Here is a 17,866-nt window from a genome sequence, read left to right as displayed (position 1 = left end):
AGGATTTCGAGGGAAATCCTTCCAGGATTTCGAGGGAAATCCTTCCAGGATTTCGAGGGAAATCCTTCCAGGATTTCGAGGGAAATCCTTCCAGGATTTCGAGGGAAATCCTTCCAGGATTTCGAGGGAAATCCTTCCAGGATTTCGAGGGAAATCCTTCCAGGATTTCGAGGGAAATCCTTCCAGGATTTCGAGGGAAATCCTTCCAGGATTTCGAGGGAAATCCTTCCAGGATTTCGAGGGAAATCCTTCCAGGATTTCGAGGGAAATCCTTCCAAGGATTTCGAGGGAAATCCTTCCAAGGATTTCGAGGGAAATCCTTCCAAGAATTTCGAGGGAAATCCTTAGAAGGATTTAGAGGGAAATCCTTCCAAGGATTTCGAGGGAAAACCTTCCAAGGATTTCGAGGGAAATCCTTCCAAGGATTTCGAGGGAAATCCTTAGAAGGATTTCCAGGATTTCGGGAGAAATCTTTCCAGGATTTCGGGAGAAATCTTTCCAGGATTTCGGGAGAAATCCTTCCAGGATTTCGGGAGAAATCTTTCCAGGATTTCGGGAGAAATCCTTCCAGGTTTTCGGGAGAAATCCTTCCAGAATTCCGGGAGAAATCCTTCCAGGGTTTCGGGAGAAATCTTTCCAGGATTTCGGGAGAAATCTTTCCAGGATTTCGGGAGAAATCTTTCCAGGATTTCGGGAGAAATCTTTCCAGGATTTCGGGAGAAATCTTTCCAGGATTTTGGGAGAAATCTTTCCAGGATTTCGGGAGAAATCTTTCCAGGATTTTTGGAGAAATCCTTCCAGGATTTCGGGAGAAATCTTTCCAGGATTTCGGGAGAAATCCTTCCAGGATTTCGGGAGAAATCTTTCCAGGATTTCGGGAGAAATCTTTCCAGGATTTTGGGAGAAATCTTTCCAGGATTTCGGGAGAAATCCTTCGAGGATTTCGGGAGAAATCCTTCGAGGATTTCGGGAGAAATCCTTCCAGGATTTCGGGAGAAATCCTTCCAGGATTTCGGGAGAAATCCTTCCAGGATTTCGGGAGAAATCCTTCCAGGATTTCGGGAGAAATCCTTCCAGGATTTCGGGAGAAATCCTTTCAGGATTTCGGGAGAAACCCTTCCAGGATTTCGGGAGAAATCCTTCCAGGATTTCGGGAGAAATTCTTCCAGGATTTCGGGAGAAATTCTTCCAGGATTTCGGTAGAAATTCCTCCAGGATTTTTAGGTAAATCCTTCTATTAATGAACATATGACTCAAAATCTGTATAAAAAAGAATAAGCCACGCCAATATTGACGAAATACATTCATTTCGATGCAAATTCTATCATTTTCATGTTGTTCTTCACCAAAATTGGCAGCCTCTTCGGGTAGATCTTTCATTGTACCAGTCACCGTACCTACGTCCCGGTCAAGGACAAAATTATTAAGAAAGATATACAGATATGCATGAAAAGCATATGCAAGCATCTTCGGCCGAAATTGTTACCTCCATCGGAGAGTTTGTTTTTGTTTCTACTCTTCCTCCCTCACGTTCAAGGCTTTTTCGCCGCACCCACACTAATGCAGAGCTTTGTTTTGAAACACTATCATCCGAAAGATTTACCTCCGACAGCCTCCAACTGATGCGACGATCGGATTAAAGCGATCAGCTGCCTGCGTAGCTACTTGTAACGTAGTGTTCGTCCTAGCTGGGTATTCGTTGGTACCCACACGACTACTTTTCGGCTGCAGCTTCGGTAACAGCCTAGACGGTTGAACATAGTTGCAGTGAAGGAGTTATTGTGTTATTGTATCATGATTGACCAGTTTGCATCGATCCGCCGCCATGGAAAGTGCTGACCTGATCGATTTCGACAGCGACGATTCGTTCGTCGTCATCGGTTACGGATCGCCGGGAAGTTCTGTTGTGGATTATAGTCCATTGGACGTCTTGTCGTCGGAGAGTCAGTCATCGGAGTCCGGTGAAATGTGTGCAGAGAAGTGTCCGATCGTGGAAGAAGCTGGAGACACTCGTCGTGTGATTCCAGCGATAGTGATTGATTTTGTGGCGAGCGAAGGGGAGCTGGAAGAAGAAACACTGGACTTGGTAGATGATAAGCGACCGATTGGAAAAGTACTAGGCGAAGAAGATGATTCGGAGATCGAGCTGTGGTTAAAATGGCCTACGAGGATTGCAAACGGTGGTTTGAGTGAGCTTAGCTATCAGGTCACAAAAGAAGCTGAAGACACTGGTGAGATTCCAACAATACTAGTTGATTTGGTTCCGATCGAGGAAAGACATGAGGACGAGCAAGAACCGACAAAGGAAGAGCAAAAGAGTGTTGCTGAGCATGTTGAACCAACATGTGTCAGTGTGAGTTTGCAGCAACCAAAGAAAGAGAGGAAGAGAGGCAAACGGAAGGAGAAGCTCGTCGATGCAGCAGAGATAACAGACGATGAAGCGATTAGTGAGCTACAGCCTGCGGAGATTGAGCCTCATCTCAAGGAAACAGACACAGATGAACTAAAGCTGACAGACGAGGTGCAAAGTGAAGTTTCAAAGAAGAAAAGGACTAGGAGAGGCAGAAACGACAAGACCAGGGGCAAAAAGAGCAATAAAGCCACCAATGCTGTAGATGTATCAGACAAAAAAGACACTTGCGAACTTGTACCAACGGTGATCGAGCCTCAAATCAAAGAATCTGTTGAACCTGTGTTAATATGCTTGGAGAAAATTCCTAAAAGTAAGAAGAAAAAGAAACGGAGAGGTAAAGGCAAAGGTAAGGCCACCGAGAAGACTGCGATCGTTGTGAAGTTGAAGAAAATCGCTCAAAACGTGCAAGGTACCACGCTAGTCGAGGTTCACCGTGAAATGAACGGGAAAAGTGCGGCGCAAACCGTTCAGCAAACGAAGGTCAAACCAGGAAATAGTACGACGACACCGAGAACAGCGCAACAGAAGTCATCGGGCAAGAAATCGTCACCGCCGGGGAAGACCAGAGGAAACGGTATGGTTGATGTTGTGATGGAAAACGATCGGCTCAAGAAGGCCCTTGCCGCAGCCGAGCAGAAGGCGGTGTGTGCCGAACGGGAGAAGTATAAGCTAGCGGAAGCGCTTGGCCAGACGCGGAAACAGTTGAAGGTCGAGAGAAGTCTAAGGCAGGCGATGGAACACTCCGAACGGAAGATGACGGAGATAGAGGAGAATGTAAGCTTGACCGAAGGTAAGGTTTGAAAGCTCTGATTACCAATAACGTTCATTTTTTTTCAGGCGACACAGAGCACAGATCAACGTGAAGAGGAGACGCATCCTAAGGAACCTCCGACTGTTTCCCAGGAGGAGAAAACTACTACTAGGAATGACGATCGGATGGATGAGCTCATGAAGGAGATACGAGACCGAAGCAGGCTGTGTGCAGCGGAGCACGCCAACACGGCGAGGATTCTTCATGAGACAGATTTGATCAAAGGCTGTATCTTGGTGTTCATCGTGCTACTATCAATGGTATTCCTTCTGCTGCTCATTGAATACTGGGCGGTCAAACGGCCGCTACGATTCTCGCTGTGGTAATTTGTAATGTTTTTAAAAATTTTCCCAACTACAAGGCTCATGCAATCCTAGACATTTAATGTTAAAAATAAATAATTTCAGAAAAACATCTGTTTTGGAATTTCTGAAAAAATCCACAAAAATTTCAAGAGAAATCCCCAAGATTCCAGAATTTCAGAAGGAACCTTCAAGCGTTAGAGTTCGCTCTAACGATATTCCAGAAGGAATTCACTACGAAAAATCCAGGAGGAATCCCCGAGGGAATTCCCGGAGGAATCCCCGAGAGAATTCCCGGAGGAATCCCCGAGGGAATTCCCGGAGGAATCCCCGAGGGAATTCCCGGAGGAATCCCCGAGGGAATTCCCGGAGGAATCCCCGAGGGAATTCCCGGAGGAATCCCCGAGGGAATTCCCGGAGGAATCCCCGAGGGAATTCCCGGAGGAATCCCCGAGGGAATTCCCGGAGGAATCCCCGAGGGAATTCCCGGAGGAATCCCCGAGGGAATTCCCGGAGGAATCCCCGAGGGAATTCCCGGAGGAATCCCCGAGGGAATTCCCGGAGGAATCCCCGAGGGAATTCCCGGAGGAATCCCCGAGGGAATTCCCGGAGGAATCCCCGAGGGAATTCCCGGAGGAATCCCCGAGGGAATTCCCGGAGGAATCCCCGAGGGAATTCCCGGAGGAATCCCCGAGGGAATTCCCGGAGGAATCCCCGAGGGAAATTCCCGGAGGAATCCCCGAGGGAAATTCCCGGAGGAATCCCCGAGGGAAATTCCCGGAGGAATCCCCGAGGGAAATTCCCGGAGGAATCCCCGAGGGAAATTCCCGGAGGAATCCCCGAGGGAAATTCCCGGAGGAATCCCCGAGGGAAATTCCCGGAGGAATCCCCGAGGGAAATTCCCGGAGGAATCCCCGAGGGAAATTCCCGGAGGAATCCCCGAGGGAAATTCCCGGAGGAATCCCCGAGGGAAATTCCCGGAGGAATCCCCGAGGGAAATTCCCGGAGGAATCCCCGAGGGAAATTCCCGGAGGAATCCCCGAGGGAAATTCCCGGAGGAATCCCCGAGGGAAATTCCCGGAGGAATCCCCGAGGGAATTCCCGGAGGAATCCCCGAGGGAATTCCCGGAGGAATCCCCGAGGGAATTCCCGGAGGAATCCCCGAGGGAATTCCCGGAGGAATCCCCGAGGGAATTCCCGGAGGAATCCCCGAGGGAATTCCCGGAGGAATCCCCGAGGGAATTCCCGGAGGAATCCCCGAGGGAAATTCCCGGAGGAATCCCCGAGGGAAATTCCCGGAGGAATCCCCGAGGGAAATTCCCGGAGGAATCCCCGAGGGAATTCCCGGAGGAATCCCCGAGGGAATTCCCGGAGGAATCCCCGAGGGAATTCCCGGAGGAATCCCCGAGGGAATTCCCGGAGGAATCCCCGAGGGAATTCCCGGAGGAATCCCCGAGGGAATTCCCGGAGGAATCCCCGAGGGAATTCCCGGAGGAATCCCCGAGGGAATTCCCGGAGGAATCCCCGAGGGAATTCCCGGAGGAATCCCCGAGGGAATTCCCGGAGGAATCCCCGAGGGAATTCCCGGAGGAATCCCCGAGGGAATTCCCGGAGGAATCCCCGAGGGAATTCCCGGAGGAATCCCCGAGGGAATTCCCGGAGGAATCCCCGTGGGAATTCCCGGAGGAATCCCCGAGGGAATTCCCGGAGGAATCCCCGAGGGAATTCCCGGAGGAATCCCCGAGGGAAATTCCCGGAGGAATCCCCGAGGGAAATTCCCGGAGGAATCCCCGAGGGAAATTCCCGGAGGAATCCCCGAGGGAAATTCCCGGAGGAATCCCCGAGGGAAATTCCCGGAGGAATCCCCGAGGGAAATTCCCGGAGGAATCCCCGAGGGAAATTCCCGGAGGAATCCCCGAGGGAAATTCCCGGAGGAATCCCCGAGGGAAATTCCCGGAGGAATCCCCGAGGGAATTCCCGGAGGAATCCCCGAGGGAATTCCCGGAGGAATCCCCGAGGGAATTCCCGGAGGAATCCCCGAGGGAATTCCCGGAGGAATCCCCGAGGGAATTCCCGGAGGAATCCCCGAGGGAATTCCCGGAGGAATCCCCGAGGGAATTCCCGGAGGAATCCCCGAGGGAATTCCCGGAGGAATCCCCGAGGGAATTCCCGGAGGAATCCCCGAGGGAATTCCCGGAGGAATCCCCGAGGGAATTCCCGGAGGAATCCCCGAGGGAATTCCCGGAGGAATCCCCGAGGGAATTCCCGGAGGAATCCCCGAGGGAATTCCCGGAGGAATCCCCGAGGGAATTCCCGGAGGAATCCCCGAGGGAATTCCCGGAGGGATCCCCGAGGGAATTCCCGGAGGAATCCCCGAGGGAATTCCCGGAGGAATCCCCGAGGGAATTCCCGGAGGAATCCCCGAGGGAATTCCCGGAGGAATCCCCGAGGGAATTCCCGGAGGAATCCCCGAGGGAATTCCCGGAGGAATCCCCGAGGGAATTCCCGGAGGAATCCCCGAGGGAATTCCCGGAGGAATCCCCGAGGGAATTCCCGGAGGAATCCCCGAGGGAATTCCCGGAGGAATCCCCGAGGGAATTCCCGGAGGAATCCCCGAGGGAATTCCCGGAGGAATCCCCGAGGGAATTCCCGGAGGAATCCCCGAGGGAATTCCCGGAGGAATCCCCGAGGGAATTCCCGGAGGAATCCCCGAGGGAATTCCCGGAGGAATCCCCGAGGGAATTCCCGGAGGAATCCCCGAGGGAATTCCCGGAGGAATCCCCGAGGGAATTCCCGGAGGAATCCCCGAGGGAATTCCCGGAGGAATCCCCGAGGGAATTCCCGGAGGAATCCCCGAGGGAATTCCCGGAGGAATCCCCGAGGGAATTCCCGGAGAAATCCCCGAGGGAATTCCCGGAGGAATCCCCGAGGGAATTCCCGGAGGAATCCCCGAGGGAATTCCCGGAGGAATCCCCGAGGGAATTCCCGGAGGAATCCCCGAGGGAATTCCCGGAGGAATCCCCGAGGGAATTCCCGGAGGAATCCCCGAGGGAATTCCCGGAGGAATCCCCGAGGGAATTCCCGGAGGAATCCCCGAGGGAATTCCCGGAGGAATCCCCGAGGGAATTCCCGGAGGAATCCCCGAGGGAATTCCCGGAGGAATCCCCGAGGGAATTCCCGGAGGAATCCCCGAGGGAATTCCCGGAGGAATCCCCGAGGGAATTCCCGGAGGAATCCCCGAGGGAATTCCCGGAGGAATCCCCGAGGGAATTCCCGGAGGAATCCCCGAGGGAATTCCCGGAGGAATCCCCGAGGGAATTCCCGGAGGAATCCCCGAGGGAATTCCCGGAGGAATCCCCGAGGGAATTCCCGGAGGAATCCCCGAGGGAATTCCCGGAGGAATCCCCGAGGGAATTCCCGGAGGAATCCCCGAGGGAATTCCCGGAGGAATCCCCGAGGGAATTCCCGGAGGAATCCCCGAGGGAATTCCCGGAGGAATCCCCGAGGGAAATTCCCGGAGGAATCCCCGAGGGAAATTCCCGGAGGAATCCCCGAGGGAATTCCCGGAGGAATCCCCGAGGGAATTCCCGGAGGAATCCCCGAGGGAATTCCCGGAGGAATCCCCGAGGGAATTCCCGGAGGAATCCCCGAGGGAATTCCCGGAGGAATCCCCGAGGGAATTCCCGGAGGAATCCCCGAGGGAATTCCCGGAGGAATCCCCGAGGGAATTCCCGGAGGAATCCCCGAGGGAATTCCCGGAGGAATCCCCGAGGGAATTCCCGGAGGAATCCCCGAGGGAATTCCCGGAGGAATCCCCGAGGGAATTCCCGGAGGAATCCCCGAGGGAATTCCCGGAGGAATCCCCGAGGGAATTCCCGGAGGAATCCCCGAGGGAATTCCCGGAGGAATCCCCGAGGGAATTCCCGGAGGAATCCCCGAGGGAATTCCCGGAGGAATCCCCGAGGGAATTCCCGGAGGAATCCCCGAGGGAATTCCCGGAGGAATCCCAAAGGGAGTTCCCAGAGCAATTCCGAAAATAATTCCCAAGTGAACTCCAGGAGGAATCTTCAAGAAAATTTCAGAAGGGATTCTCCTCAGAAAAACAGCTTCGGAAGATTTTTGGAAACTTTTTCGGCAACCTTATTAGAAATTTCTTCGGAAATTCCTTTTGCCATTTCTTCGATAGTTTCTTTGACAATCTCTTTGTGAACCACTTCGGTGTTCAGCACTTGCTTTGTTAATCCTCAAGGTATGTTTTTTTGGAAAATATTACCGAAAGATTTTTTAAAATTTTTATAGGAAGTATTTCAAAAAAAAAAAAACTTTTGCAATTTTTTTTAAATTACGTTATCCGAAAACTGCTTTGGAAATTTTTGCAGGCACTATTTTTGACATTTTTTTTAAATTCCATCATTTTCTTGAAAATTCTTCTTTCCATTTTTTCGAGAAGTTTTCAATAAATTCCTTTGAGAATTTCTCATAATTTGTTAATCCAATCTATTGGAAACCTTTTGGAATTTCCTAGTTGATATGTACGGCTTGTTTTTGGAAGCCCTTCGTTAGTTATTGCCAAACTTTCTTCGAAATTTCTTTATTAACTCATACGGCATTTGCTAAGTCTTTTTCTACAATTCTACCGAAAGATCTTTGGGTTTTCTACTTGGAAATTTCTCACAGGCAAATATTTTTGGATGCCTTTCACAACTGCTTCAATATACTCTTTGGTCATTTATCTGGACACTCCTTTGGATTTTTTTTTTTTTTCAAAAATTTACTTTGAAAATTCAAAAATTCCCAATATTTTGAAAAAAAAAAATGTCAAAGGAATTGTAATTTCAAGAAGAATTGCTGAAGGAACTTAAAAAATAATTGCCAAATCAATGTCCAAAAGAATTTTCGTAGGAATTGTCAATAAAAACCGTGGAGATTCCCGAAAATCTTCCGAAAAATCTAAAAAAAAAAATGCAAAAGATATTGCTAAGCAAATTGTAAATGAATTTTTATAAAATTTTTTAAAGATTCGATAATTTTTAAGAATTTTTCATCGCTATTCCAGCACACAAGCAGCAGCACTATCTTCGGGAATTCCTGTGTTAATTCATACGGCATTTGTTTTGAAGTGCTACGCTTATTCCCTCCAAATTAACTTCGGAAATTTCAAAGGAAGTATTTTTTGACAATTCTTCTGGACGTTCTTAAGGATATTGATTTGTAAATTTCTCTTAGGTCATTATTTCCAAATTCCTTACGCAGTCTTTCCGGTGTATTCTTTGCGAAATCGCCTGGCCATTCCTTTGAGATATTTTTAGCCAATGCCTTTGGAAATTCAGAAATTCCAATCGAAAATCATCAAAGTAACAACGATTTGCAAAATAATTATCGGGGGAATTCGGAAAGAAAAAAACGCCGGATCAATATCTATAGGAATTTCAGTGGGAATTATCGAGGGAAAACTCAGGGAAATTCCCAAAAATCTTCCGAAAAAATCTCAAAGAAGTTGCCAAAGGCATTTTATAGCGAATTGTAAATAAAAAATCTCAAAATTTGAAAATTTTATAAGCTTTTCTCTGAAATTCTGGCAAAATTTGAAAAAAAATTGCCGCTCGAATTTCCGAAAGAATTACTGATGAAGTTCTCAAAGTAATAGCCGAAAAAAAAAATCCGAAATATTTGCCTGATGAATTTTGAAAGGAATTGCTAATGAAATAATCGGAACATGTTTCATAGGAATTGGCGAAATGAAACTCTTTCCGTTATTTATTTTTAAATTCTAATTTTTGAAACAAATTCTTAAGATTTTTTTGCATTTTATTTTTGAAAATTTCATAGACCATTTCTTTGAGGATTCTTGGGGAATACTTCGGTGTTCTGCACTGTCTTTGGAGATTTCTTTGTCAATGCATACGGTATGTTTTAACAGTCCTTCGATAATTCTTTTTAAATTTTCTTAAAAAAAATCATAAGAAGCTTTTCCCGACCATTTTTTTGGAATTTTTGTTAGATTGAAATTTCTCGCAGGTAATTATTTTCGGAGTCCATCCACATTTTCTACAGAATATTCTTAAAAATCAACTTCCAAAAAAAATCTTGAAGGAATTCTCAAAATAACACCCCAAGAAATTCTGCTTGAATATTTCCGAAAGAACTTCCAAGCAAATTTCAAGGGGAATCGCCGATGGCATTCTAAAGGTTTGCCAAAGAAATTTTCAAAGAAACTCTCGAAGAAAATAACTAAGGAATTTGTCGAAAGAGTTTCCAAAAAAAAAACCACAGATGTAATCCCGAAATTAATTTAAAATGACAAGATGCTAAGTAATTGCCGAATGCATTTCGGAAGAAACTGTTCTGAAGAAACTGAAATTCCAAGAATAATTACTGAAAAGGTCTCGAACAAATTGTTTGAAGAATTCTCATGGGAACTTCAGAAAGAATTAATGAAGAAATTTCGGCGATAGATTATCTGAAGAATTTCTTGAAGAAATTTTAAATGGCATTGATAAAAAAAAACCAAAAGAAATCACCGAAAAAAAAAATCCAAAACATTTTTAAAAACAATTTATTCATTCCAATATGTATTCCTGAAAATTTCCAGAGCCGTTGCCGAAAAAATTAGCAAACACACTGCCAGAGAATTGCCAGAGGAATATAAATACTCACTAACGCCAGTTTTAGAAATCTGCAATTGCTAAAGATGTTTCCCAGCAAATTGTGAAGGAATTACCTTAAAAAAATCTGAAAGGTTTAAAGAATTTTAAATATTTTTTAAAAGACATTTCAGAAAAAAATAAAATAAATGCCGCACAAATTTCCAAACGAATCATCGATGAAGTTCTTGAAGTAATATTCGCGAAATTTCAAAATGATTTATCCGAGGAATTTTGGAATGCTCAAAATTCCCAAAAAATATTTCAGAAGTTACATAGGATTTTTAGTCATCTTGTTTTGAAAATTTCATCGAAAATTTCTTTAAAAATTATTTTAGCCATTTCTTCGAAAAGTTTTCCAGCAATCCCCTTTAATATTACATCAGTGTTCAGCGCTCTCCTTCGAAATTTCTTGGTTAATCCATGCTGCTTTTTTGGAAGAAATTTCGGTAGTTGTTTCCAAATTTTGTCTCGTAAATTTCATGGGATGCTTTTTAGGCAATTCTTGTTGAAATAACTTAAGCAATTTACTTGAAAATTTCTATCAGGTAATTATTCTCAGGGATTTCTTCTAGCCACTCTTTTGGGATTTTTTTCAGAAATTTCTTGCTAAATTTTAGATATTTCCAATCGGAATTGCTGAAGGAATTCTCAAAAGAATTGCCGAAGGTTTTAAAAAATAGAACTGCGAAATCATCATCCATAGGTTCTCAAACAATTTTTCATGGGAAAACTCAAGTAAATTGCCGAGAAATTCCCAAATCAATTGCGGAGGAATTTTCTAAAAATGTCTGAAAGATTTTCCGAAGAATGTTTCAAAAAAAAAAAATCGAAGGAAGCTTAAAGGAAGATTTCTGAACGAATTTCTGAAAGAATTGCCGAGTTACAAAAGATATTAAAAAAAAATGTCTGAGAAATTTTTCAGGAATTAAAGATATTATTCCAACATTAATTTTAAGTTACAAGTTCCTAAAATCATTACTGAAAAATTCTCCAAGAAATTATCTTAAGAATTCTCATCGAAACTACAGAAAAGATTCACAAAATAAATACGGTAGATTTCCTAAAAACAAAATGTCAAAGGAATTTCGAATTGCACTAATAAAGAAATTCCCAAAGGAACTACCGAAGGAACTTATTTCTGTAGAAAGTAGTAAAATTCCACGGTGGATCTGGGTTAAATCATCACCGAAGAAAACTCCAAAAAAATTTAAGAAAAAAATGCCATAGATATTTCCAAAATACTTCCTTGAGTCATTGAAGAAAAAAAAAGCTAGGCAGAAATGAGCATGAGCATGAGCATAGATAACCGAACAATTCGTAGTTGCTACTCCGTGAGAAAAAAAAGCTAGGCAGAAATTGTTGTTAAATTTTTTAAAGAAACTATCGGAGCAAGTTACAAAGGAATTGCTGAATTAAACTCTTTTTGTATTTTTTTAGTTGTTTATTCCAAAAATTTCTTTGGCATTTTCATAAGGATTGTTAGGAAATTCCATCAGATATTTGTTCGAGAGTTATTTTAGCCATTTTTTTCGAGAAATTTAACAGCAATCCCTTTTGGAATTACTTCTGTGTTCAGCCCTCTTTTTGGGAATTTCTTTATTCATTTATTCGGCATTTTTTCTAGTATTTTTCGGCAATAGTTCAGGAAATTCTTTGGGCTTTTCATATGGAAATTTTTCTACAGGCAATTATTTTTGGATTATTTCAACGATTTCTTCGCTTTATTTTTTGAGTTTTATCCGGGCCTTACTTTGGCTATTATTTATTTCAAATAATTCCTTTTTTTTCAAAAATTCAGAAATTCAAGAATTGCCAAATCAATGTCTTAAAAGAATTTTCGTCGGAATTCTCAAACGAAAATCCGAGGAGATTCCCGAAAATTTACCAAAGTAGTTTGTACAAGAATTTCCAAGCAAATTTTAAAGGAATTACCATAAAAAATCTGAACGATTTGAAATTTTTTACGCACTTTTTACCAGAATTCTGGCAAAATTTCTAACATATTTGCCGAACAAATTTCCAAAACAATTACTGATGAAGCTTCCAAAGCAATAATCGAAGATATTTCCAAATCATTTGCCTGAGGAAAACTGAAAGGAATTGCAGATTAAATTTTTAAAGCAATTATCGCAGCAAGTCACATGGGAATTGCCAAATTAGGACTCCTTCAGTAACTCTTTTGAATTTCAATTTCCGAAAACAACTTCGACAATTTCGTAAGAACTATTAACAGCATTTTTTTTTGTTTAAAAACTTTATCGGAAAATTCATTTAGAATTCTTTAAGCCATTGCTTCGAGAAGCCATCCGTTTGAGAATCCGATTGAATTCTATGTTTCGAAACCTGCTTTAGCAATTTCTTTTTGAAAATTTCATTGGCAATTTCTTTGAGAATTCTTTTAGTCTATTTTTTCGAGAACTTTTTCAGGTATCCCTTTAAGGCATACTTCGGTGAGAAGCCCTTTTTTTGAAAATTCCTTTGTTAGTACATATGCCATTTTTTTTTTGGAAATTCTTCGATAATTCCATCATTTTTTTCCACAAATTTCATGGGCTTATTTGGAAATTTCTCTAAGGTAATTATTTCCGAATGCCTACCACAATTTCTTCGGCATATTCTTAGAGAATTCCTCTGACAATTCCTTTGAGATTATTTAGCTTGGAAATTCAGAAATCAAAATTGCCGAAGGAATTGCTCTTTTTTTTAAGAATTGCCGAAGGAATTTGAAAATGGTAAAAATGCTGAAACATTTTCCAATGAATTCTCGAAACAATTCGTGAAAGGAAACCAGATCAAATTCCCAAAAAATCTGCCAAGTTTTTCTCAACGAAATTACCAAAGAAATTTCCAAGTGAATGTTGAAAAATATACCATAAAAAAACTATAGAAAAGATTTGTCGAAGACTTTTTCAAAGAAATTTCAGAAAAAAATCCTAAAAAGAATAATTAATTGAATAACTAAAGGTGTTTCAAAAGCAAAACCCAAAGAATTTACAAAAAAAGATTTGCCTGAGAATTTTCCAAATGGATTGATGATGAAATTCTTAAAGAAAGTTTCGAGGCATGTTACATGGGCACAAAGAGATTGTTTAGAAACCTGCTTTAACAACTTTTTTAGATTTTTTTCTGTATTTCTTTTAAATTACATCGTTAATTTCGTTCAGAATTATTTTAGCCTAGTTTTTCAAGAAAATTTCCGACGATCCCTTCGAGAAATACTTCGGTGTTCTGCACTGTCTTTGGGATTTTTTTTGTCAATGCATGCGGAATGTTTTTGGAAGTTCTTCGGTTATTCCTTTCAAATTTTCTTAAAAAATTTAATGGGACTTTTTTTGGCTATTCTTCCGAAAATTCCATAGGCTAATTATTTAAAATTTTCTCTCGAGAAAAGATTTTTGGATTCCTTCCACATTTTCTTCAGCTAGAGATATTTTGCTTTGGAATGTTTTTCCACAATTCCTATGGAAATTTGGAAATTCCTAATCGAAATTGATTAAGGAATAACTATTTAAAAATTAACTGCCGATGGAATTTGAAAGTAGAATGGCCGAATCTATTTTCAGAGGATTTCGTAAAGAAATTCTCACAGGAAATTCCCAACTAATTAGACATTCCCAATGGAATTGTAGAAGGAATTTCCAAATAAATTTCGGAGGAATTTCTGAACTCTGAAGGATTGCTAGAGAATTTTTCAATAAAAAAACCTGGAGAAAGTTTTTTAGCAACGCAGGAAAGTGGAACCATCTCGGCAGGGCTCCTATTTTGGGCACTTTTGTGCTACAACTCAACCAATTTCGAACCAATTGATACAATTTGGAACACGGTGAGATACGTATCATATTTCGCCGTGTAAACAAATCAAGTTAATTGGTTTGGAATTGACTGAGTTATAGCAAAGAGTGCCCGAAATACCGGCCACTGCCCAAGTAGCTCGCTACCCTACCAACCGAATTTGCAATGGAATTCCCAAAAGACGTGCCTGGAGAAATTATCAAAACAAACATGTTGATAAAATTCCCAAATAAATTTTCGGAGGTAGCAATTGCTGAAGGCATTCCGAAAGAAACTGCTGCAGGAGTATCTGAAACCATGAAAAAATTGTTGAAGAAATGGTGTGAAGAGTTTCAAAGAATTCGGAAATTTTCAATAGAAATTGTTGTTGGAATTTACCGACAAATTTCGATTTCCACAAGATTGGCCGATTGTTTTTAAAACAGAGTTCAAGAACCAATTTCTAAAGGAATTCTCGAAAAACCCGAGGAAATTCTCGTAAAACTGCAGAAAGATTTCCAAAAGAATGGCCGAGATTATTTCCAAGCAAACTTTGAAGAAATTTCCGAAAAACACCAGAAGCATTTGTCGAAGAATGTTTCAAAGAAATTCTCAAAGAAAACTTCTGAGAAGATTGCTGAACTGATTTATAAAGAAGTTGCCGAAGATGTGGTAGAATAATAACTAAAGAAATTTCCAAAAAAACTTGCCTGAGAAATTATCAAAAGAATAACAGATGTAATTCCTAGATGAATTTAAAGTAACAAGTTAAATAGCATTTGCCGAAGACATTCTTGAAAAACCTGTTGCAGGAATTCCTAAAATCATTACTGAAAAGTTCTCGAAGAAAATGCCTAAAGAATTCTCATGGGGACTACAAAAAAGGTTCACAAAAGAATTGCTGTAGAAGTTTTCAAAGAAATTTTCAGAGGAATTACAGAAGGAAATCCCGGAAGATTTGCAGAAACAATTACTGAAAATCTTTCCAAAAAAAATATTGCGGACAGATTCCCAGAGTCGTTGCTGAGTGAATTAGCAAGGGCATTACGAAAAGAACTCTTTGATGTATTGTTGAATTCAGTTTGTTTATTTCTCACTCATGCTAGTATTTGTGAAGTCTAGTTTTTGGAATCCAAATTTTGGTGTGACAGTTTCAAAAATTGAAGAATTTACATCCTTGACAAATAGCCCACGATTGGCATTACACAATTCATTAAAAAGAGGTTTCCAAGAAACATAAGAGCACCATTTTTGGAATTCCAGAAGATTATCATTATCATATCCTACATCGAAACAAAAGTTACCGCATCCCATTCATACTCGGCTCGGCCTCCCGGGCTCAAGATGACACAACTTGAGCGTAGGTATTTAGCGTAATTGAAGCTATTATTCGCCACAAAATTCAGTCAACTCAGCCACTGCTATTATCATCCATCGATCCATCCATCCATCCATCCATTGCATTGCCTTGCAATGGAGGAACCGGTTCTGCTGAACTGAATGGAACGCGCATTCCGAATTGTTATCTGAGCTCGGCTGCGGGGGAAAACAAGTTTCCTGGTCCACTTTGGAACAGAGTTTGCTGCCTCTACTGCGTAACTTACGGTGGGGATCGTTGTCCCGTACCCACCCGGTAGCTGCGAATCAATCAATCCCTAATTTGGGTATTGAGAATCGATGTTTATTGTGCGAAATCGGTACCATTTACCGTGATGTTGGGTGGAATTGGAATGCGGATTTGTAGACGAAGTTTGGGAGAATCTCCTCCAGGTAGATAAAAAAACTTTCCTAGGAAGATACAGGGAATCTTCCTCATGATGGTTGATAGATTTTCACTTAAGATAATTTTGGAATCTATTCTCCTGGAAGATAGTGGGAATATTAGTCAGGAAGATTGGGGAATTCTTGCCCAAGAAGATTAAGGGAAGATAAAAGGAAACTTCCTCATAATGATTGGGGTGATCTCCCACGTCAAGACAGGGGAAATCTGTCCCAGGATGGTTGGGGAATTCTACCTCAGAATGGTACCTAACGTTTGGGGGATCTTCCATAGGAAGATACAAGGAATATTCCTCATGATAATTGGAGGAATTTTCCAGCAAGATTGGGGGTATTTTCCCCAGCCAGATTGAGGGAATCTCATCCAAGAGGATAGAGATAATCTTCCTCAGGAATATTAAGGAAATCTTCACGATGATTGGGGAAATCTTCCACAGAAGATTATGGCACTCTTCTTCTGGAAGATTGGGGAAATTGCCATCAGAATGATTGGAGGAATCTTCTCCAGGAAGATAGAGGAAATCGTCCTCTTGATGTTTGGGGGAATCTTCCTCAGAAAGATTGAAGGAATTTCCCCAGGCAGATTAACGGAATCTTACTCAGGACGATAGAGGGAATCCTCACGATGATTGGGGAAATATTCCTCAGGATTTTGACAATCAGTCTCTGTTGGATTGAAGGAATCTTTCCCAGGAAGATTTGTTGGATCTTCCGCAAGCTACCCAACTTTACCCAATATCACGGTACGTAGGCAAACCCGACACAAGGAATCAAAAATCAATTTTCAACGCATCCAATGAATGGTGTTACTGCTCGAGACGACGACGACGACGACACGCTCAGTAATGATGGATGATTCCATGTGGAGGTGGAGACACGTGATACGCTAAATGATAGCCAGATAGATTGGACACCGTCGTCCGTCCCATAATAGCCAGTCACTTGAGTCGCGTGAAATGTGACATCACCTCCTCAATCGATCAAGACACCACGGGAAGCCTGATAAGTGGAGAGACGGTCGTACTAACCAATAATGACTTGTCTATTTGAGCTTATCGGCAGTTGTTGACTGGCAAGCTTTAAACCAGAGATAAGCCGCCGTGTATCGTCGGAAGATGAGAGATCTTCTCCAGTGAGATTGAACAATCTATACCTAGAAGATTGGCGAACCTTCCCATGAAATATTGGGGAAATGTTCCCTAGGAAGATTTGAGCTTTTTCTTAGAACGATTCGGAAGATCGGCCTCGAGAATATTAGAGAATCCTCGTCAAGAAGATGTATAGTCTTTCCCTGAATTCTAAAAATCTTTTCCAGAAAGTCTTGAGAAATCTTCTGGAAGATTGATGGAATGTTCATCTGGAATATTGGAAGCATCTTTCCCAGAAAGATTCAGAGAATCTTCCCCACGAAGATTCAGAGTATCTTCCCTAGGAAGACGCAGAGAATCTTCCTCAGGAAGAATTCAAGAATCTTCCCCAGGAAGATTTTGAGAATCTTCCACAGGAAGATTCAAACAATTTTTATCAGGAAAATTCAGAGAATCTTATCCATGAAGATTTAGAGAATCTTGTTTAGGAAGATTCTGAGATCTTTTTCAGGAACATTTTGAGAATCTTCTTTAGGAAGATTCTGAGAATCTTCTTTAGGAAGATTCAGATAATCTTCTTTAGGAAGTTTCTGAGAATCTTCTTTAGGAAGATTCTGAGAATCTTCTTTAGAAAGATTCTGAGAATCTTCTTTAGGAAGATTCTGAGAATCTTCTTTAGGAAGATTCCGAGGATCCCCAGAAAGATTCAGGGAATCTTGCCCAAGATTCTGAGCATTTTTCTCAGGAAGATTTGGAGAATTTTTCCCAGGAAGATTCAGACAACATTCCTCAAGAAGATTCAAAGAATCCTCCCCAGGGAGATTCAGAGAATCTTCTTCACGAAGGTTCAGATAATCTACCTAAAGAAGATTCAGAAAATCTGCTTCATGAAGATTCTGAGAATCTTCCACATGAAGATTCTAAGAATCTTCCCTCAGAATAATAAGGGAATCTTTACTATGAAGATTCAGAGAATCTTGTTTTGAAAGATTCACAAAATCTTCCTCAAGAAAATTCAGAGAATGTTACCCAGGAAGATTCAGAGAACTCTACCC

General features: G+C 42.4%; 2 protein-coding genes across 2 annotated transcripts in view; one reads left to right on the top strand and one right to left on the bottom strand.

Moving 5' to 3' along the window:
* The window catches only part of LOC109397859 (uncharacterized), a 469,989-nt gene that overhangs the window by 295,117 nt on the left and 157,006 nt on the right, over positions 1-17,866 (bottom strand). The window lies entirely within an intron of this gene.
* LOC134284859 (uncharacterized) lies at positions 1,619-3,717 on the top strand. The gene is made up of 2 exons (XM_062844299.1): positions 1,619-3,187; positions 3,251-3,717. Exons 1-2 carry the CDS (start codon positions 1,826-1,828, stop codon positions 3,548-3,550), a joined length of 1,662 nt encoding a protein of 553 aa, XP_062700283.1. The 5' UTR covers positions 1,619-1,825; the 3' UTR covers positions 3,551-3,717.

Source organism: Aedes albopictus, chromosome 1, assembly GCF_035046485.1.
Source record: "Aedes albopictus strain Foshan chromosome 1, AalbF5, whole genome shotgun sequence".
NCBI classification, from domain to species: domain Eukaryota; kingdom Metazoa; phylum Arthropoda; class Insecta; order Diptera; family Culicidae; genus Aedes; species Aedes albopictus.
This window is presented reverse-complemented; position numbering and strand designations above follow the sequence as displayed.